Below are 23,867 nucleotides of genomic sequence, written 5' to 3'. Positions count from 1 at the left end.
TTTAGACCATTTTCTAGAAAAAATGGAGCCATTACTTCTAATGATTGAGCCCCAATCAGGGGCAGAGGCCTCCTTGGGAGTGGAGTCATTTGGGGCACAGACTCTTTGCCCCTGGCCCTGGGAAGTCTAGCAGGAGGATTTGGTGAACTCATCTCAGCCCTGGGGGATCATTTACTAGGATCATAAATGCCTCGTGTCTGTTGCAAACAGGATGTGAACACCCATTCAAGTGCTGTCTCGTCAGGCAGTTCAGGGGGAAAATGCTTTCTGAAGGGGGCGTCCACACACCCTGGTTCCCAGACAGTCCCTGTTATGCTGGTGTCATTATTAATGGTGTCCACTTTCGTTCTTAGGCACAGCCTGATTTGGATGCTAAATCGTAGGTCACTTTACTTAGGAAGACATTGTCATCAACAGCTCACTAGGTTTCAGTTCTTAGCCTTCATTTCATGAACCTCAAAGTCCCTCAAAGCAGCTTTGGAAGAAAACTCTGAAGTGGAACCTCTCTCTGTCCCCTCATTGTGTGGAGAGCCTCCCCCGGGAGGGGGAGGAGTCAGGCGCCTTACCTGGTATCTGTGCATCGTGGAGATGAGGAGGGTGAAGGAAATGGCGGTGGCCGCCATGGCATGGGTAGATGGCATTCCATACTCAGCAATCACTCTCTTCTCCAGTTTCACCACCGGAGGGGAGAAGGGGCGGGGCCACTTCAGGATATCCTTGGCCACCTGGCCAATGTACATCACCAGCTGCAAAACCAGAGGACCGAGGTGAGTCTAACTAGACAAGTAAAAATCAATGAACGTCTACGCTCCACGAATTTGTTTCGGGTTTCCCTGTGTGTTGGCTGAAAAGCTCTTTCTTTCGGACCCAGCTATCAGCTGGGAAAGGCTTTCAGAGTGATATTTAATTGGCAAAAAGAGAAATAGGCCTTCTGGATTCCACAGAGCAACTAAGACGTGGCATGGACTCACTTTATTTTAGTCATATATTTAACAAGCATTTATACAGCTCGGAGGTGTGCCGACCACTGTTCTAAGAGCTTTACAGATGTTACTTACCTAATCCAGTAATATCTGTAGAGCACAGACCCATTTTACAGGTGAGTAAACCACCGTATTCCGTCAGTAAATGGTGGGACTCATTGGATTAGAATCCAGAGAGTTTGGCTTCAAACTCTGTGCCATGACCATGTGATAGTACTTGTCCAAGCACAAGATGGTCCCGGACTAAAGACCATCTGATGCTCAAATCAGCCAGCCATTGTTTTCAAGTTTTAACCAGAACAGTGATTGTTCTATGGATCTTCTAGCTAAACATTTTTTTTTTTTGCTACTGTTACTCCTGTTATAGGTAGGCAACATACTGGATTTAATTTAATTTCATTCAATAATCAGAAGCATTGCCCTCGCCTGTGTGGTTCAGTTGTATGAGCGTTGTCCCATGCACCAAAAGGTTGCTAGTTTGAAGGGCACATGATCCGGTTGCAGCTTGATCCCCAGTAGGGACATGCAGGAGGCAGCTGATCAATGTTTCTCTCTCACATTGATGTCTCTCTCTCTCTCTCTCTCTCTCTCTCTCTCCCCCTTTGTCTCTCTCTAATCAATAAAAACATATTTAAAAAATGAAAAAAGAAATCAGAAGCATCAGTAAAATAAATGTCGTATTTTCAGCCCCAAATAAGACAACTGAATCTGGAGTTTCTTCAAATGACTGTTTCATGATGCCATGGATGAAGAAAGTTCCACTCCCTTCCTTTTTTTCTTAAAGCAGAAGACAGAAATAAGAATTTTACTTCTAAGCCCTCCAGAAATGAACAGGACTGTTAACAACAGACTTGTTTTGTCAGAGAGCTTTACAAGAAGACAATTTCATGATCTGTTATAAAAGAGGAAAAAGCAAACCGTTTGCTTAAGTGACTGCATCGGCGGCCTCTGCACCACACAGGTGCTGTTTTAAAATGCAGATCCCAGGCCCCAGCCCCACCTACTGAACTGGAGCCCCCATTTCCACAAGACTCCTGGGTGGGTTGTGCGCACAGGAGAACTTGAGAAGCCCTGCTTTCCACGGTATGCTTGCACAGGTCACTGTGGCAAGGGCTTTAATTCTAAATTTTCTCGTCTTACCGTGACTGTATTGATCTTACTAGGGCTTCATTTATCTGGTGATGGATGGGTTACCTTGCTTTGAAACAAAACCCACTATGGGAGGACTAGTTCAAAATAACCTTGATTAGTCAGCCAGCTTGCCTTAGGGTTTCCCACATTCTGATGCTTCCTTTTAGCTCTTTTAGTTGCCGGTTAATTCCTGAGCATTAGCCCAGCAGAGTCAGTAGCCCCAGAAGGCACTGCATGTGTTTTGTGCTCCACTGCCACTTTGCTCCGGGTTAAAAACCAAGAGCCACTGTCTGTGCACAGCAGGCCGCATCCACAGGCTTTAAAGCCTCAGAGACAATCACTCCGGATTCCATGGCTGCGACTTCTATGCGGACTTTGAAACTTAACCTCTTTACCATCCCCTTATTACCAGGAGCCACTGTCCTGGAAACCAGCTCGCTCTTTTATGTTTCCGCCTCTCTCCTGCGAACCTGTAAAAACCACATCGGACTGACTTATCTGGGGAGTTGAAAAACTTGTAGATATTGACTCCCAAGGATTGCTCAGAGGCTGCTTGAGATATATTTCTAACCCTTCCCCTTCCCCACTCACCAGCATAAACAAAATATTACTGGCATCATGACTATCTCTAGTTTGCTCAAAAATACTTTAAAATCCCTGGAGACAGGAGACCTTCAGATCATAAAGTAAAGACAGACTGAGCGACCCTCATTCAACAAACTTATTTAATTTTCTTGACGTTCATGAGTCCCTTGACTTATTTGTATTTTGCCTTCTATGTTTGAAGGAGGTTTTTAAGAATTAGAGCAGTTGGCTATTTCACTCAAAAATATTACCATGGACTACACCTTGCTTCTGATCAATAAATTTCAAATAACAATTACTATAATGACAGCTCTCTTTAAACAAGAACAACAACAGAGCTGTATTTTTTAAGTCTTGTGGAAAGAGTACCACGTACAGGGGGTCAGCCCTGTCTCTGCCATCACATTTATTACAACAAGCCTGTGATGGGCCACGCTCTCCATAGGCCCCCATCCTTGAGTGGAGAAAACAGTCACACAAACAGAGGATCTCATCATACTGCAGCGATGCTTTGAGGAAAATTATCCACAGAATTCTATGGGTAGGCATACTTGTAGAGACAGACGTGGGTTCAACCCGGAGGACCAGGAGCGCTTGGGCTGAATGTTAAAGAAGACTTTTTAACTAAGATCAGTGATCGCCAGGCGTTAGGGGAAGGGAGGGATGAACTGGCGGAGCACAGCAGATTTCTAGGGTAATGAAACTATTCTGGGTGACACTGTAATTAGGGGAATACATGTCATTACACAGTTGTCCACACCCAGAGGATGCACAACCGTGAACCCTAATGTAAACTACGGACTTTGAGTGATTATAACGTGTCAGTGTAGGATCATCAGTTGTAACAAACGTCCCACTCTGGTGGGAGAAGTTGATAATGCAGTATGCTGTTCGGGGGCGTGGGGATGGTTATGAGGGAGCTCTCTGTACTTTTCACTTAATTTTGCTGTGAACCTAAACTGCTCTAAAAAATAAAGTATTAGAAAGAGTTCCATGGCAAAAAACCATTTCATCATCATTCAGTTTGCAGAGTATAATGCTTAACTTGATAGGGCTTGCCCTAAATGGATAGCTTGGCTTTGTACATAAAGAGACCAAATTACATTCCAACATCTATCACATTCTTTTGGGCTCAGGCCCCAAAGGCCTATATGGAAAGGAAAAATCCCAGAGGAGGAAAGGCAATTATACAGCATTAACACCTTAGCAGACTATCTGGGTCCCCTGTGTGGTGCTGGTGATGATGATGATGATAATGATGATGATGTGGTGTGTGATGGGGGGGGGGGCAGGAGTGGCATTTCCTAATGAGGAATTAGCTGATTTTCTTCTGCCCTGATTACAGGATAAAGGAAACATAGTTGGGAAGAAAATCCATTTCTCTGGATAGTCCACTGCTGATCCCAAACAGATAAAAAGCTTCTCTAGTGAGCCCATTCTCTTAACCGGAAGCAGGTCCTCTCACAGTCCGAATGGACTTCCAACTGGGATCTGTTCTTGGCTGGGCTCCTCCGGGCCGGCAGAGGCACCTTTCCTCTTAGTGTGATGGCCCTTCCTAGTATTACAATCCAAAATGACAAGTTTACTGTGTCAAACACATCTCTGATTCACAGGACATTGCTCTTCACACTAGCATAAATAAAACCCAAATAGTTCCGAATACAGAAGGTCATCAAAATAACATCATTGCTAGTAAAGCAGCTGCAGGATTTCACAAACAAAGCCACATGTTCATTTTTTATACACAGATTGCTGCCTGCCCCCAACTGTCCTCCTCCCCACAACGCATCCCCATCCCACAGTGTGAAGGCTCCAGTCTCATTATAATAAAAGCTAAGTCCACTGCAGGATGGAGGAAACATCAATAGGTTCTTTTCAAATTATACTCACCCACGCCCTTCATCCACACATAAATTTTGATAAACTCTGACATCTTTCTTCCTTTTGGCTACACCCATAGCTCCCTCCAACATGGGGAAATCATGGCGCAGGAGATGAAGTGACAGGAGGGTATGACATCCCTCAGGTCTCATGGGAAGAAAACACTGGGAATTATAGTCTACGTATGGATTTATTTTCAATAAGTCAGGAATTAGTTATATTGTTCTTTTGCAGTTGGAGAGTAGAGAACAATGAGATGTTACCCAAAGACCATAGGTTCTCTACCAATATGTACCCTTCTGTTTCTTAATGGGTCCAGAGTAGACTCATTCCCCTTTTCCTCAAGTTACTAATATGATTATTTGAAGAAAGGTAGACCAGACACCCAAACATTCCACTCCTAGGTACATACCCAAGAGAACTGCAAACATATGTCCTCACAGAAACTTATACACGAAAGTTCTCAGCATCATTCTTCACAACAGCCAAAAAGTTTAGGCAACCTAAACATCCATTGGTGGATGAATGGATAAACAAAATGTGATACATCCTTATAATGGAATATTATTTGCCCATAAAAAGCAATGAGGTACTGATAGATGCTACAGCACGGATGAACCTTGAAAACAGCATGCTAAGTGAAAGAAGCCAGGCATGAAAAGGACAAATATTGCATGAGTCTATTTATATGAAATGGTCAGAACAAGCAAATCCATAGAGAGAGAAAGTAGGTTAGTGGTTGTCTGGGGCTGGGAGAGAGGGGTGTAGGGGTGAGTGCCAATGGGTATGAGGTTTCTTTTTGGGAAGACTAAAATATTCTGGAGATAGTGGTGATGGTTGCACAACTTTGTGAAGATACTAAAAACCATTGAATTATACTCTTTAAAAATGTAAACATTATGATATGGGAATTATATCACAATTAATAAAAGAGAAAGAAGGCATTAAGATGGGTCCTGAAATACCTCTTCTATGTGTCCTTTGTTCCAAATGTTAATGACATTGCCTTCAAATATTGGCTCAATAGAAGTAGATATGGGGAGTATTAACATTCTTGTCTTCAAATGTCCTGCCTAGCTCTAGCCCTGAAAGCCAGTTCCACAGGGCACTGAGGAGGTGACCACAAATATCAGAGAAAGCTGGTGAAAACCCACCTACTAAAAACCATGAGCACAGAATTCATTTTAAGAGCAACTTTCATCTGTGGAGGCTTTTAGGATCAATAATTTTTACCAAAGAAAGGAAACTGACTACACTAGTCCTGTTGTGTTTAGCAGTGTTCAGTCTTCCTTTTCTCTCTGGAATGAATACTCACAGCTTTGTAGGCCCCTATTTGCCTTCAGGGAGTGGATTAAAAGCATTTCTTTGTTATGGTTATTTGGGAATATTCTAGAGACCACTGCTTACCATCCAGTGTGAAAAGTTGTTTTCAATGGATGAATATCCTCTCCTGCTTGAGGCATTATTTTTATTTACTTTTAAAGTCAGGGCTCTTTTATAGTGTGTATCATGTGGGTTTGCACATGTTTGTGGGGACAGGATGGGAGTGGGGGTGAATCACTGGGAGAAGCAATCGTGATTTCAAACTTAATAAAATTTCATTCCATGCCTGAAGCACCAAAACAAAGAAACTGCAGAGCAAATGTTCTAAATCACAGAAGACTATCAGAAAACTGGTCTCACAAATGCCAGGTTCTGTAAAAATGAGATATATTACCTAAAGCAACAAATGGCAGGTGAGAAAAATAAAAAATTAAGTTACAACATTTTCTAGCTCTTTCTAATTCTCCATTTTTCCAAGCTCATATCTGTTTCTGAAATTTTTGAAGACAAACACTAAAAGTACAAAGATTAGTAATTAAGTCATAGATGTAGCATATTTTTAGGAAAGTTATTTCAAAACAGTTGAGCCTCCTTTTCATTATTAAGAAGGAGCTGGGTTAAATAATATATTTGTGCAGTGATTTTGTTAAGTGAATTTTCATAGGCATTATTTAATGTTCATGTCATTCCCATTTAACAGATGAGGAAATTGAAGATTGCAGATGGTGAATGTCTCACCAAAGATAATGCCATCAGTGTAGAGGAGCTGGACTTGAATTTTGTTTCTTTTTTGTTCCAAATCCTACGGTCTTTTCTCCATATCCCACTACCTAGCACCTGACAAATAACACATAGATATCATTAAAATGGGGTTCAGGCTCAATATTTCCTAGAATATACTTAGACTCAGAGAGTGTCTAGTCTGGAATTACCCTGAGACAAGAGAAAGCATGCCCTCACCTGCCTCTCTAGTCTCTTTATGGCAGCATCTATGTATGAGGAAGTCTCACAGTGGTAAGGAAGGCTCGGTGGCCATCGTGCTAACTTGATGGACCACGAAGCTGATTTTAGGCCAACGGTCATTAATACTGAACACCTAGCTTTTCAAGCCACCACAGATCCTCCCTATACATTTGATCAGAGTTGGATCATTTCATGCTATTAAGAAATGGCTTTTCAGGTTTAAGAACCTTGGGAACTGAAGATGGCTTCAGTGATTCTGTCAGTCTGCAATCTTAAGAGAATTCAGAAAAGATTTGCATGGTGGTCACAAAAGAAATACACAAAATATTTGTTTCTGGCAGGATTAAGGACTCCACAGGTCAAGCCATGCAAGGTCATCCACACCAGTTCTGAATCACAGTCAAGGGTGTCTCAGTGGCTTGCCTTGAGTGTGACCAGCCAGCTGTACTGCATAGTAAGAAACTGGGTTTTATGGTGCAGGTGGGCACAACCTGTGCTGTAACCTGCAGGGATTAAAACCATTTCTAGTCATGAAAACAATTCTTAAAAAGCACTTAACCTAATGGTCCTTGTTTGAGAAAGTTCAAAGGTTAGTGGCCTTCTGTCTGTCTGGATTAGGTTTCCTTCACACATGCCCAAATCTTCCCACTTCTCTTAGCTGGCAAATAATTTAACATTGAACTAACTGGTGATGAGAACAGTAAAGAGTTTTATCCCCAAACCCTCGGGCCTAAGTGTTCTTGGTCTCTAACGGATGGTACTGCTGGCTGCATTTCCTCAGGCTAGAACCAGTGCAGCAGCAGTCCAAGAGCAAACTAAATTAGCAGTTAAGAGGCTGGGAGGAAATGGAGAGTTAAGGAAACACATATGAAGAAAAACTCAATATACAGGCTAACAAAATTATAAGAGCCATAATCACAGGATGTAGGGAGGAAAATTCACTTATGACAACACAGATGATGTTGGGTTTTGGCGAGGGTGCCCTGGATACGCATCTACTCATCTAATGGGGGGAGTAGCCAAGTAGGCTCTCTTACTTTTTTATACAACATCTATTTCTGTTCTCAGTCTGATGTCATGGGCTGAGCAATGAACACTGGGCAGAGCCAATACTCATTTCAAACTACTGTCAACAAGATGACCATGAACGAAGGTGGTCAAATTGGTCCAATGTCTAGAGACTCAATATATTATCTCCACAACAACCTTAATCAGCTGTATGTTTATCAACATTCCTATGTACTTCCCACTGTGTCCCCCACCCCAACTTTCCTGATCATCACTTCTGTCCTTCCAAATTGAAAACAGAGACATTCAAGTGAAAGGTAGGATCCACACTGTCATTACATCACTGCTCCCTTCTCTTACCATCACCATCACCAGGAACCAAAACTTCACATCTCACCTGTGAAAGAAACTGGCCCTGCTCTCTGATTTAACCTCTCCTGGGAAATGTCTGAACCTTGTGATAGTCTCTTCCTTACAGAGACAGTATCTAAGCGCCGAAGTCAGGGGGAGGTCCCATATCTCAGGAATAAAGCCTCTCAGAGAGAATGACTGAATGAACAGCCCCCTTGACCCTGGGGTCTAATTCTGCCTGCTGGTAACACCTTTCTGCCAACCAAAAGGTGCAGACATATTCCTGGTTAGGCCCGAAGTGAGAACTCAGCATTCTAAGTTCTAGTCCAGGGCTCCAGCATCCTGATTCTTCAGGATCTCCAGTCAATAAACCCTATGGAAGGACCTGCTTGGGAGTAAATGACACCAACTTTTAGAGCTCGACCAAAAAAAGTCATCACCTCTTAAGATGAAAATAGTCTAAGAACTAAGATTACACTGCAGTTGACAAGGGGTTGTAGACATGTAAATACTGTCTAGCCCAGTGGTCGGCAAACTCATTAGTCAACAGAGCCAAATATCAACAGTACAACGATTGAAATTTCTTTTGAGAGCCAAATTTTTTAAACTTAAACTATATAGGTAGGTACATTGTTATTAACTTAATTAGGGTACTCCTAAGGCTTAGGAAGAGCCACACTCAAGGGGCCAAAATGCTGCATGTGGCTCGTGAGCTGCAGTTTGCCGACCACTGGTCTAGCCCATCAACTCCAAAAATCAAGTTCCCTCTGCATTTTGGTTGCAATCATGACTTTCCTTCAAAAGACTGTCTTTTTTTCTTTCTCCCCTGTCTGTTGCGTCCTCCTCATTTTTGGCAGGAGGGCTTCAATACCAGATTTCTGCCAGGCAGAGAGAGATTGGTCCTCCTCCCCATGACTCTGCTGCTGAAGAGCCAGTCTTTGAGTAGAAAGGGACAAGAGTGCCCGTGGGTCCCCTGCCTGACGCCTGCTCACTGCAGGGAGCCAAGGAAGGAGGTTGGCCAGCACAGGCAAGTGGAGGGGGAGAGCAGGGTGCCATTGATGTCCCAGTTGGCCAGTGAGTGATTAACTCTAACCCTATTAGGAGGGGCCGTCCATCACAGTCAGAAGCTCCCAACAGGACTGAGAGGCTATAACCTCCTTGTGACCCTTTGTAATGAGCCAGGCTTGACCTGAGCCTGCCAGCACCCTCCTTCTGGGCCAACGGGCAGCCTCCATGCTCTTCTCTCGGAGCCCTACCTCTGCAATCTCCACATTCCACTCTAAGGCTGAGGCCCATAGGACAGTGAACAATGAAAGCATTTTTACAAATGTCGGATGAAATGTCTTACCATATTTGAATCGCAGCAAATGTTTTATTTTAAAGATGGAGAAAACCAACTCAAACATGGCCTCCTAGTTTTTAAATCTAGGTATCTTCTTAGAAGGCTTGGTGGACCCTTTAGACTTCTTGGACACATTGGTTTCCAAATTAATACAGAAATAAACCAGAAAGACTGTTGGTAACTTTTGAACATTCTAGATTTGCTGTAACGTTTAAATGTGAGTCATAAGTAAATAAGTAAAGTCAGCCCTTTGCCCAAGGGCCACCTCCTTGGAAAGGTCTTCCTGACCACCTTAACTAATACAGCTGCCTGTCACCACTCTCTCTCCTTGTACCTGCTTTTAGTTTTCTTCATCAAACTTTGCCCTCCCTGCATTTAGACTATTCAGTTTTATTTTATCAGCCCCAATCTCATCCCAAGTGGATGCTATGTCTTGTTCAAGACCCAGAGTCTGGAACTGTGTCTGACAGGGTCGCAGCCTGGCACTCTCTCCCCCAGCACCTCACCTGGCTGGCTCCTTCTCATCCTTCAAAAGCTTTAAGGTAAATGAAATTAATGCAAAGTACTCTCTCTTGACCATCTTCATTAAAGTAGGTCTCTGCTCTCACTCCGATTGTGGCCTAAACAATAATCATACAACCTGTAATTATTGTGTGGATTTACATTTTACTGTCCGTTTTGCCTACAACTATACTCCAGGAGAGTGGGATGGAGTCTGTCTTGTTTACTGCTTAATTCTCAGCACTCAGCAGAGCATTTCATAATAGGCCCTTGTCAGATGTTTGTTGAATGAATAAATGAATGACTAAAAAGTTGTTGCTCACCAATTACAAGGTGAGAAAGGAGATCTGATGCTCTTTTTAAAATGCAAATAATATCTGGTTTCTGGTATAAAGATTCCTTAGCAATTCAGAAATGTATAGAATTACTACTTTCATGCTGAAAAAACCTTATTGGAATCTTGACCAAATTTGTGCCTGGGTGGCTTATCTAGAAATAATGCCTGTGTTGAGACTAACAGTCAGGAGCGGGTGAGATCAGGCAAGGTGGGGGAACACTAGGAAGGAAGCATACAGTGGAGCATGGTGTGTCTAAACCACAGGGACTGGGGAGGGAGTGTGTGGAGGGGGCTGAGGGGGGAGCTTCAGGAGTTCTGTGATTCCGGAGAAGAGAACAGGTAGAAGGAAGGACAAAGGTAGAGATTCAGGCAGGGGGCCGATTGTGAAAGATAATTTTAAGGTGCTTGGACATGAATATGTTTTAAAGAGTGGTTCCTGGTCATATTTGCATTTGCAATAGGCCACGCTTCATGCTGTGGGGAGGAGGAATGTGAAGATCCTAAGAACAGCTAATTAGAAGGTTAACGTGATAGCGAAAGAGAGGGACGATGCAAGCTTGAATAGAGGCAGTGTTTCCGAAAATGTTGGAAATCTAAAACTACTGGTGCCCATTATAGAATAAAAATCTGTACTAAGTGAATCAATGCATGAACCGTGGCTCCCTGGAGAACTAGACCGCTTAGTTCTTGAGAAAACACTGCATCTGAGAGGCGAGGACCTAATGGACAAGGACAATTTTCGTTGTTGTTTATTGGTTATATTACTTTGCGGCTTTTCTATTTCACACCCCCTGTGTTAAGGGAGATCATTTAGATGTTTTAGCTAAAAATCCCACTTTTTGGATCTATCAAGCTAATGGAAAATAAGAGTAAACAAGTCACTTATATTGGTAAATAATTTAGGATTTACAGCTTGTGGCCAGTTCTCTAGGAGATAATGAAAAATTTAACATAAAATATTACATATTTTTTTTCAATAGATATAACATCTAGTCTATAACTTCTAATATATATTACAGGGTAAAAAAAATACTGTGTGATTCATTACTACAGGTTAATGTCCCCGAATTAACTGGTACATAATGTAAACACATATTTGATGGAGTTAATCAATAGTCTAGGCGTCCCAACAGGATTAAAACGAATTTTCCATCTATTATTTTTAAATGCTATGGCACTCCTTAACACCCATATCCTGTGTGAACTATTCAATCATTTTGAAACAATAATAAAACAAGGTAATTGCCTATCCAGACACAGCTGAGGAGGTACTATCGCAAATTCTCAGTGGTTCTCATTAATTCTGGGAAAGCCAGCTCTAAAATGTACAAAGTGAAAGAAAATACAAGATGTCATTTACCATTTGGCTGTGGAAGGTGCTTTTGTGTTACATTTGAATATAGCTACAGCCAAAGCTTGTGCTCAGAATATAAAAATGAAGCTAGGGAGTCCCTGTGTGTTTGAGCAGCCATCCTACCCATTATTACATGCTAATATTAGCCTCAACAAAACGACTCCTTCTCCTCATTTTCTTGCTATTTGTATGTTTCTTTGGTTAGAGGAAGAATTCAAATGCCTTCCTGAAAGGAATTCTGCAAGACCAAAGATTGTGTGTTGCATTAGCGGAGCAAAAGCAAAGTAAATGTTGCCACACAATGATACTAGAGAGTGAGAACCACAGTGCAGGCAGGCAGGGGTGCTCTAGGGTTCAATTCTCTGTGCTGCTTTGTCAAATAAAAAACAAACCTTGTTTTAGGTAAGGAGAGACTTTGTTTGAAAGGATCACTGCGAGAGGTGGGAAGGGACTATGAGATCTGGAAGGGTCAAGCCAAAAGGGGCTTTTCTGCAGAGGGAGGAATGAAGGCTGGAAAGATGCTCCCTGAGTGTGGGAGGCGGTAGGACGGTAGGTCAGAGCATGTTTACCCTAAAATCAGCTTATTCTCAGGATGGGCCTTCAGGCAGGGCTGTGTGCTGGCTGGGGTGAAAGTGGTCCAAGTTCAGAGGCTGAAGGATGGAGAGAAGCTTAACTAAAGTTTGGTCAAGTCAAGGTAGAAGGTATTTTGTCCAGGTAGGCCAGTGGGGACTGAGCCCAGCAAGTCATTTATAAGATGAAGAATGGGAATTGGAGGGTCCGTGTCTGGCCTTGTCACAGGTAAATAAGGGGGGGCAGCTGGGAGTTTTGTCTAAGTCATGAGGGGAAGTGACTCCTTGTAGTGAGTCACTTCCTGGATCACAAAAGGGTGGAACCTTGAAGGTTCCTGTTTTTCAGGAGGATATGGCTCAGGTATAAAGGCCTAGAAATAAAGGTCTGTCATTTTATTTAACAGTTCCAGTTTTAGGTAATTATTGAACAAATATGTAAAGATGTACATTTAATAATTCATTCCTTAAATACATACTTATTGGCTATGCAGGGGGAGAGAGAGTGCCAGAGATAATTCAAATGAAACAGGTTAAGTGTTGTGATGGGGAAATATTGGGTACTATGAAAGCATCTAGGAAAATTTCTTCTGACCTATTTCTCAGTCATCTGATTCTCTCCTCAGCGATGTAAAATCTACTCTGCAACCACCCCTCCACTAAATTTTTAATTTCAGTTTTTGTAATTTTCCATTTTTAAAAGAGTTCTCCTTTAAATGTTCTCAATTACTTTTTATAGTTTCCTATCTCTGAAGGTATTTTCAAACTTGTCTTGTATGAAGAAATTGTTTTCTCAAACTGTGACATAATTCTGAATGCCTACAAATCTTTTGAAGGTTACATGGTTATTAAAAAAAAAAAAAAGAGTCACCTTCTTTCCTTTCTCTTATTTTTAAGCCAAGAGTACACCGAGTGCTTTATCTAATCAGGTTTTGATTTGTGGGAGGAAATGTAGATTTAACAAGGGCTTTGGGGAAAGCACTTCAAGATCAGCTCTGACTTTAGTAAGCCCCTCCCGACTCTCAAACCATCAGCAACGCTGAGGTTAAGGACAAGCTGAAGACAAGCTGCCAGCAGCTTTGAGACGTGGACAGTAGGTCAAGCCAGAATTTCCAGCTCCGAGAGAAACAGGGCACTTTCCTTTAAAAGAAAATCACAAAAATGCTCGCCTTTAACAAATGTTTAAACGTCTTTAAATCCTGCTCACATTTACAATAGATCTCATAGTGGCTAGTTATATAGTTTTCTTTGTGAAACTTAATAAGGAAGACATCAACCAAGATTGGAGTTGGGAGAGCCTATAGGGGGGCCCTACCACTCATCCTTGATTGCCCCAAACAGGAAGATACCTACCTTGTACCTCCAGCAGGAAGATGTTTTCTGCTCTCATACCCCACCAGGAGGGAGGAAGATTTTTCCCTCCCCTGGCAATGGCCCAGCCAATGAGAGACAGCCACAACCCAACCAATGAAAAGCCACTACATTTTGAATTCCCAGTTCCTTCCAAAGGCTTTGTGTTACGGAAGCTCCTTCCAAATTCCCCTTTTCTCTATAAAATAATAGTCCTCTCTTTTGTTCTCCAGACTTGCCTATGGTTTTGCCATAGTTGCACGTCCTGAATTGCAATTCTCTGCTACTCCTGAATAAACACAGTTTTTTGCTGGTAAAATAACTAACCTTTATTTTTAAGATCAACACCTTTGAACTTCAAGAGGTGCATTTTCCCATCTATGGATATTTTCGCTACATCTTTCACCTACAGTCTAGTCGGCTGGCCCTTTCTAGAGACTCTTCATTTGCTCCAAAGAGATCCTTTCTTTTAAGCCAGACGCAGTACCATGAAGTAAAAAGAGGGCTGGCTTGAAAATGAGATCTGGGTGTTATTAATATCTCATCCTCAATTTTATCATATGTAAATGCAGGTTTTAATAGCTTACAAAATTAATGTTAGACTGAGATAAGAATATATTTGGAAGTGCTCTGCCATCTATGGAGTTGTATGCTTCCTTTTTGAAGCATTAATTTTAGAAACAATGACTGATTCATGGAAATTTTCTTTCCTATGTACATGCTCCTGATATCATATCCTATATAATAAAAGCCTAATATGCAAATTGACTGAAAAGGGGGAACTATGGGTGGAACGACCGGTCGCTATGATGCGCACTGACCACCATGGGGCAGACGCTCAATGCAGGAGCTGCCCCCAGCCTGCAGACCCCAGACCAGCCAAGGCAGGTGCCAGCGGGGGCCCCTAATTGCCCCGCTGATCACCCCACAGATTGGATCTGATCACCAGCAAGGCCTAGGGACCCTACCCATGTACGAATTTTGTGAACCAGGCCTCTAGTGTTAAATACAGAAATGCTACAGAACCTATTTCTATATGTCCTATTGCTTATGTCCAGCTCTTTACACAGTGGAGGTGAAGAGCTGACATGAGACCAATTATACTTTAGTACAATCTCATCATCTTAAGAGGTAAGAATATTTTTATCTTCTTTTATTTTCAGACTGTGCTATGGTGCATCTAGATGTAATTTCGGAATGAGATGTTGGTGGTAGTAATAACTAATGAATTATGTTCCTGGTTACAACACCCCCAAACAAAACAGTGGAGACCTAAGCTTGATGTGTTTGGAAGCACACAAGATTCAGAAGATGTTTTAGGAGATGCTTTCAAAAGATTACTATTCTTATCTTCTCCCTTATATAAACATTTAGTGTTTAAATGCACATAATCTCAGAATTTCAGGGGAAAAGGTGTTCGGGAGACCTCAAAATAATGTTAACATTATTTTGGGTGTCCATTAACCTAGGTTTTCTAGGAGACTTTCCACCACAAAACCTCTCCCACTTACCAAGCATAGCTGCTAAACCAGGGCCCATTCTATGCATGGCTTTTTATATTTTCACCTTAAAAGTGATACTCTAAAATGGCTCTAGGTGGTTTTATATCTCTTTTATAAATTTTTTCTTAAAATATATTCCCCACGAATGTATAAGGTTAACATCCTTAAGAGAGCTAGATGACAGTAGCACACCTTTAACCATCCTTTGAGGCAGCTATAACATTTTAAATAAAGATAGGCACCTGGTTTTCTGAAACTCAGGCTCTTGACAGAGTTTTAATGATTTACTTCTTTCAGTGTTAAAAACACACCTTTTGATTGCCCCCTAGGGCAAATAGTCAAACATGCTTTATAGATTAGAAAACTTTTTTTTTTAAGTTTGTTTTTTTTAAGCACAAAACCCAGTCTTGTACTTTCTAAAAGCTTTCTACAGTACAAATTTAAGTTTAAATTTCTGATCCCTGCCCCAAAGAACACTTAGTTTGTTTGGAATGCTTATGCAAATGAATGAGCCTTCATCTTTTTTTACTTTTTAATGAATTCTAATTAAACAGCATGTTGTGGTCTTGGTTGGCTAGAGAAAAAAAAGGAGACTTTCAGTGCATCCTCCTTTGTCTATTCTTTATAGCTAAATATTTTCCCCAATTATGTAGACAAACACTGGAAATTGCTCAACCTTTATTCCACACTAGAGGCCCAGTGCACGGATTCATGCACAGGTGGGGTCCCATGGCCTGATCCCAATCAGCTCTCTGACATCCCCCAAGGGGTCCCGGATTGCTAGAGGGCTATTCTCTGGTGATGCACCCCAGAATTAGGCTCCCTCCTCTCTAGGTCCAGGTGCGTCACCTGAGAACCGCAGCTGCCAAGTCACCGCAGCTCAGCAGCTCCTGTGTTGAACGTCTGCCCCCTGGTGGTCAATGCGCATCATAGCTACCTGTTGGATGGTCAAACGGTTGGACAATCGCTTAGGCTTTTATATATATAGATAGCCTGGGGTTGGGATCCACCCTCCTGGGGGTGTGGTCAGGTATGGACTTCATCCCACTGGCAGCCCTAATACGGGTTACATCCAGAGTTTCATTTCCTCCTTTGACTGGCCCTTCTGTTATGGCCTAACTAGAGACATCAGCTCTCTTATTTCACTCATTGAGCCTTTCTTTGTTCCCTAGTGTTCATTTAAAAAGAAGCAAGCTTCCTGCTGCTCACAACTTGCTAATTTGCAAGGTACAGTTTTGGGGGAAACCTTCAGAATGTTGTTTTCCAACCCTGAGAGTCAAATTGCTATGTATTTGGAAAACATTTTCTAATTAAAAGAAAAAAATTTTCCCTTCTGATTTCAGTGCCTGTGAATGCCAAAAGAAATTTAATTTTGAAAGGGATAAAAACATAACATCTTTTTCTAGTTAGTTCTGAGCATATGCAATGCAAACAATGAGTTTATAAGTGTGCAAGTGCACACACACACACACACACACACACACACACACACACACGGAAGCTCAGAGCAAGGCTTGTGGGCTTTGGGAAAGCCAGTGCTTTGTACCTGGACTAGAAGAGCCCTGAACCCTCACCTAGTGCCTCTGTCCCTTGACATACAAGTGGTTCCTGGTGACTCAGACCCAGGGTGGGTCCCCCTCTCTCCCTAAGGACCCCTTTCACAGAGAATCACTAAGAACTGCTCCTCTTTCAGGCCCCCAAGATCACTGGTAGGAGCCAACCAAGTCAAGCCGTGCAGGGTGTCACGCCAGGGACATTTTATACAGCCAAAGGCATTACTGAAGCCAGAACATCCAATTAAAAAGACTGGATGATATCCTAAAAGATGCATCACCATCAATATTTTTTTTAATAATCATAAAACTTTCTAAATCAGAGGGGTCTGGTACTCATTTTGTTCAACTCCACATTTCATAGATGGGCAAACTGAGGCCCAGAAATAGATAAATGTTACTGGGCTAGTTATTAGTAAACTCTGGACTACAGTTGATTACATACATGTAACAGCCAACAAGCTCTGAGCCATCCCAGACTGGCCATGCCCCCCACTAACACTTCTCACTCTAACTACTAAACCATGTACTATGTAAAATAAATGGAGGTAGATACATTTTCACTTGGATTGAAGCCAAGTCTCCTAATTCTTAAGGTAAACAAACCATCCTTTGATTCAATGATTCCTTTTAGGTGAAAAGATTCATGAGTTATCACCATCCCATTCTCTTCTTTTTCTTATGTATTCATAATGAATTTCAAGTCATCTTTTATCAAACCGTTTATCACAAAGTAGCATATAAACTGTATGCTGTGATCAAACATTGCACAGATAGCAGACAGACAATAAATGAGGTAAGATTAGGGGACTTTTTCTTATTTTTCATTTTACAAGTGCTTCACTGCTTGTAAAATGAAAAAATAAAATTAACTGAGCACATTTAATATGCAAAAAGGCCAGATTATACTTAAGTAGGGGAGAAGGCTAATGCAGACTGCAATGGTTCACAGCCAGGATCCTAGAATCAGAGGCCGAGTTCAGAACAAAACCAAAACCTAAACCTAAACCTAAACCTAAACCAAAGACCATCCTTGCAGTCTTAAGGGGTTGGGAATAGGGACAGTAGCTGGGGGTGGGGGAAGGGCAGGAGAGTTAGGGCAGTGTGGGCACTTTCTCCCGTCCTCATCATGAACGAGAGGGTAGGGAACCATTTCTCAGGTAATGATGGTGATAATTAAAGAGATCCAAATCTATCTATTCCACCACAGGAGCCCAGTTTAAAGGCTTAAAAAAAAAATCCCACTACACTAAAACGAAAAGATTTCCTTATTGTGCTTCAAAACCAATACAGTTTGCATAATAAACCCCCTAGAGACATTGACTTAATATTTAACTAAGGCTAAATTACAAGATTCTACTTCAGAGGCACTGGGCAGAATCTCTGACGCCTCATTCTGTTCCACTCCATGCAAGTCAGCGAGGGTTACAATCTGGCCATTGTTGAATACTTTTCAAGACTCATTAATCTCAAGCAAGAACCAACTTAACAAGCAGGGCAGTCTTTTGAAGTGAACGGTGGTAGTGGTTTAAACAGAGGATTAGGAGATAATCGCATTTCAAGTCATCTTTTGGCACTAAAATTGACCCCCGTCTGGGGGCTGTGAATTACAGGGAGGGGCAGGCTGTCTTGCTCTCTTCCCTCATCGGGTCTCAGACTCCCTGTGACACAGCCAGGTGGCAGCCAGCCCACATCCAGAGACGCCACTGCATTGTGATGTGTTATCACAAAGTTCGCCTCTGAACCAATTTATAAGACTGTTGTATAAAATAATACCCTAGACCAGCGGTTCTCAACCTGGGGGTCGCATGACCCTTTCACAGGGGTCGCCTAAGACCATCGGAAAACACATATATAATTACATATTGTTTTTGTGATTAATCACTATGCTTTAATTATGTTCAATTTGTAACAATGAAATTGGGGGTCACCACAACATGAGGAACTGTATTAAAGGGTCGCGGCATTAGGAAGGTTGAGAACCACTGCCCTAGACTCTACTGCAGATAGACACTATCTATCTGGTAGGCACGATTTAAATGTGAATTTTAGATCTGCTTTGGACCGCAGGCATCAGCTCACTAGCTCTCAACAATCAGACTGTGAAAGGTGCGAAATCCATCATTTTCAACTCGTGCTCTTCAACACCGCTTAGTTTGACTTGGAAGAGTAGGAACAGGAGGACCCGCCAAAAGGAAATCTTTTGCCAGGATTCTGATTGTGCAAATAAATAAATAAATAAGGAATTTATATTCACTAAGCAATTAAGCATTTTCTAAAGTGTTCCTCCAATTGTGTTGAATACAAAACAGCAAACCATCTAACATTTATTAAGCAATGGATTAGATACACATTTCAAATGCACTGTCTGCTACTGAGGGGATTCACAACACAAGACAAAATAAGGAAAGCCACGTTAGCATTGGGTCTGCAAAAGGGACACCATGCCTCCTCCTCCTCCTCCTTTTCTTAATGTCATCCTGCCCAACTTTCGCTCTTTTCCTTCTGACTCCATGCCATGGATGGACCTCTCTATTTTTTCTTTTTCTTTCCCTTTTTTTTTTTTTAAAAAAAACTTTATTGTTGAAAATATTACATATGTCCCTTCCCCTCCCCCCCTCTTTGCCCTCTCCCACCCTGGATGGCCCTCTGTTAAGTGTCGCATAGTGAGCATATAGAGAAGGCTCATGACCATGTGACAAGCCTCCAAGGCTTCTGTAGCTGTTCCTTTCATTTTAAAGCTAGGGACACCCCAGGCCAGATCAGGAAGTGCCTTGAGTGAACTTTCACTGCTAGGATTATAGTCCAAATCTCTTGATATTCCAGCCTGGCCCACAGCTCCCTGCCCCTATTAATTGTCTATCCTCATCCCCCCCACAGCTGTTTGGACCAAGTAGAGCCACGGTATACACTGGCCTGAGATGGACGGAGTCATGTGACACATGAGCTGGGTCCGAGTGTCTTGAAAATCTGAACTAAAAGATGGTTGGAAAGTTGCCAGCGGACAACAGGAGGTAAAGAAGCAGACACGTGGAGTGACAGCTTCCCTGTAGCAGACAACTGTTCCCTGGCATCAGTTTCTGGGTGGGTTTGGTTCTTTTACAGGACTCCTCAGAATCTTGCAAAAATGCCCTCTTTCCTGAGCTCGCTCGAGTGGTGTTCGTTTCTGGAAACCAAAAAACCACTACCTATAAACACCAGCCCGTGTTCCTTTCATGGTATCACAGGACCAGGAACCGCTAAGCACACTTCATAGCTGCTGATGGAGGTGGAAGCAGAGCACCCACCCCCTGCCCATATACCAGCCGTGGACATGCACGAAATTCGTGCAAGAGTAGGCCTTCGTTCCCTTTTGCTGGCACCGGCTTCCCTCTGGCACCCAGGACCTGGCTTCCCTTGCCAGCCCTGGCTTTGTCCAGGAGGATGTCCAGTCTAATTAGCATATTGTGCTTTTATTATTTAAGAAAAATAACCACACACAGGTTAGGATGCTGGTGAATATATCTTTTGATGTCAGGTAAAAACATTTTCGAGTCAAAAAGTTTGCCCACCCCTGCCATATACACACCTTGCTTCCAATCAGGCAGATCATCTAAAGCTGTGAATTATTAGAAGAAAAACTCTCAGAAGCAATCAGGGCCTTCAACACAATCAGTAAAACTGTAGAAACAGTTTGGATATATCAGGTCTTTTAAAACTAGAGGTCCGATGCACGAAATTCGTGCAAGAGTAGGCCTTCCTTCCCTTTGCTGCTGGCACTGGATTCCCTCTGGCACCCAGGACCCGGGCTTCCCTCTGGCTGCCCGCAGGCACCTGGGACCCGGCTTCCCTTGCCAGCCTTGGCTTCATCCAGGAGGATGTCCAGTCTAATTAGCATATTGTGCTTTTATTATTTAAGAAAAATAAGCACATACAGGTTAGGATGCTGGTGAATATATCTTTTGATGTTAGGTAAAAACATTTTTTTTACAAATGGGAAAAAAGGACAGGGGAAACTCAAAGACAAATGTTAACCTTATTGGAGTTCAGAGGACATGAACCAGGTTTAATAAGGGCTGGTTACCCCTGAGCAAGCTATCCTACATAATAAAAGGCTAATATGCAAATTGTCCCTATGGGTGGGAGTTCGACGGAAGTCAAGAGATCACAGTCACTCAGTTGGACTGAGGCTCTTCTGAAGCATTATCAACAATATCTTTTTATGAGCATCTAATTAGATAACCCATTCCCCAACTTTTCTGTCCCAAAGTCTAAGATTCTATTGAATTCAACCAATGACAGGTTAAAAACCTTGATAAGTGACAGGTGACAGAAATAATGATGTGATGTCTTCCAGCTCATTTAACAAAAGCTCATCTAAATTTTCTGAGATAAATACCTTTGACTTGTCGAGAAAGGTATATAAAAGACAATTATGTAGAATACAGAGCTAATAAATGCCATGCGGCCAACATGAACCACAACCACAGCAAATAAGCAATAGAAGAGAACATTGTGCACAACATTTTAATGTTTAAACTTCAGCTTTAATGTCTTTTTTTTTTAAATGAACAGTGAATGCTTTTCATGTTGCCCGAAGACAGGAGTCCCTAACTTGAATGCTTTCAAAGAACCAGGGAGATCACAAAGGGTAAGACAACAGGTAGTGGAGAGGTCTGTGCCTAAAGTGAACATATGGAATAAAAGTGTTAAAATTCAATTTTAAATGACTTTCGTAGGTCACTATTGATGATACCATAAAGTCAAATACCATTTCTGAAAGTCTTGAACTTTTAAAAATCTCATAAAGACACATTGCCTCAGACAAGAAAAATCAATAGTTCAGTACCATTTTATGTTAACACCTGGTGAAAAAAAAAATTAAAATATTGAAGTCCTTTTTAAAAGTACTCAAAAGGCAGATGGACAATTCTCAAGAGTTAAAACAAATGGCTAAAAAAAATCTGAAAAAGGTTTTCATCGTCACTAAAAATACGTGAAGTGGAAATGAACTGAGATACCATTTTTTCATTGTTTAAATTCGCAATGATTAAAAAATAACCACACACAAAGCTCAAGAGGGAGCATCAAAATGAGTACTCTCACACAGATGATGTGGTGACTGAAAGCAAACAACATTCTAGGAAAATAATTTTGCCATGAGTCATTGGCCATAACGCTTCTACCAATCCCATGAGGCAGGAAAAGGTTTCCTCTCTTAGAAACAAGCCCATTATTTCCCAGTGGATAATGTTTGTGCATGTTTTTGAGAATTTATTTGAGCCAAACTGACATATATTCCGGGGAGCAAGATCTCAAATGCTCTGGATAATGTAATTTCATTTTGGTTTGGTCAAGGCAAAGCTCAAAGACAAATTTGTGGCTCAACTTTGGGAATCAGCAAGTTACATTTAACTGTACACTAAACCTTAATCTCTTATTCTATGTGTATTACTCCTGATTTTTATTTTATGTGCTGTTCCCATTTTTTTGTATATTTAATCTTGAATGCCATGAAATATCTATGAAAAGAGGCAGAATATAAACAAGTAAAATATAAGGACAGAGAAAATGAACCTTCCAGGGATCAATCATGTTATCAATCTTTTCATTGCTCATTGCTCTTTCAAAAAGTGGAGAATAAAGTTATTTAGCCAAAAGTGAATTTGGCCTCATGTTACAAAGCTAAACACCATGCAGGTTCAATGAAAGTTCCTCTAACCTTTTTGAGATACAGCAATGCTATTTTAAAGCCTCTGTTTTAATTTTTGGTGGGGCTATCACCGTGCCGCTAAAGGAAGTCAAGAGATCACAGTCACTCAGTTGGACTGAGGCTCTTCTGAAGCATTATCAACAATATCTTTTTATGAGCATCTAATTAGATAACCCATTCCCCAACTTTTCTGTCCCAAAGTCTAAGATTCTATTGAATTCAACCAATGACAGGTTAAAAACCTTGATAAGTGACAGGTGACAGAAATAATGATGTGATGTCTTCCAGCTCATTTAACAAAAGCTCATCTAAATTTTCTGAGATAAATACCTTTGACTTGTCGAGAAAGGTATATAAAAGACAATTATGTAGAATACAGAGCTAATAAATGCCATGCGGCCAACATGAACCACAACCACAGCAAATAAGCAATAGAAGAGAACATTGTGCACAACATTTTAATGTTTAAACTTCAGCTTTAATATCTATTTAAAAAAAAAAAGAACAGGGAATGCTTTTCATGCCATTTAGCTGTTTTTCTAAGAAACAACCATGGTAGCCCTCTCTTTCTAGCACAGAAGGCCACTTTGTTACTTAATCCAATGTAATCCTGAGCAAGTTATTTAACCTTTCTACATGTCAGTTTTCTGATCTGTAAAATGGGCTGGCAAGAACCCTCATCAGGATTGCTGGCAGGATAAATGAGGTAAAATATAAAAAGCACTATTACAGTGAAAGGCATATATACTAAGGGCTCAGCATTTGACATGGCTTATTACTATTTGAAGTATTACTGTCCTAATCTATAAAATGATGAAAATGATACTAGCACACTGTTATGAAGATCAAATATGGTAATGAAAAAAAAAGATAATGAACACAAATGCCAATAAAAGCTGTACCACAGAGGGGAGAAACAATCAGGATTGTGATGAGAAAGCAGTTAGCAAATCATAAATTCTGCTAAACTATTTCAGACCGTATGAGTCACCCCAAATAGAACAAATGACTCTTAAAAGCAATAAAACGTGTTGGGACTTCATCCAATGACAACTGTAAAATTAATATAAAATTTGACAAGAGGTTTGGCGCTCCTGAATGCAGCTGCCTTCCAAAGACTGTTGGGTGAGATTAGATGTTTCAAGTTACAAGACATCAAGCTAGGCCCCTTATGTAATTAACATTTCTTAATCCTGAGCCCTTGAGGAGGCAGCCACTGTTCAGGGATAGCCCTTCCAGGAGAGAGGCTGCCTCTCTGTAGGAAGCTGACAAGAGCCTCACCCTGCTCCACCTCTCCTTCCCCTGCAACCCCAACACCCCAGGAATTTCCCTTCCCTTTGTCCACCTTCAACACTGGGGCCAAGCCAAGCGTCTCTCTTCATTATCTCTGTAGTGCAGAGGACCCTCCCTTCCTACTTGTTAATTTCCCTCCCTCCCTTCCCTCT

At 41.5% G+C, this 23,867-nt stretch overlaps 1 protein-coding gene across 1 annotated transcript in view; it reads right to left on the bottom strand.

Annotated features, from left to right (window-relative positions):
• Positions 1-23,867, bottom strand: part of SGPP2 (sphingosine-1-phosphate phosphatase 2) — a 62,924-nt gene that overhangs the window by 14,591 nt on the left and 24,466 nt on the right. The window contains exon 3 of the mRNA XM_014531138.1: positions 567-746. Coding sequence (XP_014386624.1) covers positions 567-746 — 180 coding nt within the window. The remainder of the gene's footprint in view (positions 1-566; positions 747-23,867) is intronic.

Source organism: Myotis brandtii, unplaced genomic scaffold (genome assembly GCF_000412655.1).
Source record: "Myotis brandtii unplaced genomic scaffold, ASM41265v1 scaffold79, whole genome shotgun sequence".
In the NCBI taxonomy this organism is placed as follows: Eukaryota; Metazoa; Chordata; class Mammalia; order Chiroptera; family Vespertilionidae; genus Myotis; species Myotis brandtii.
Note: the sequence above shows the minus strand (reverse complement) of the source record. Positions and strands in the feature narration are given on the sequence as shown.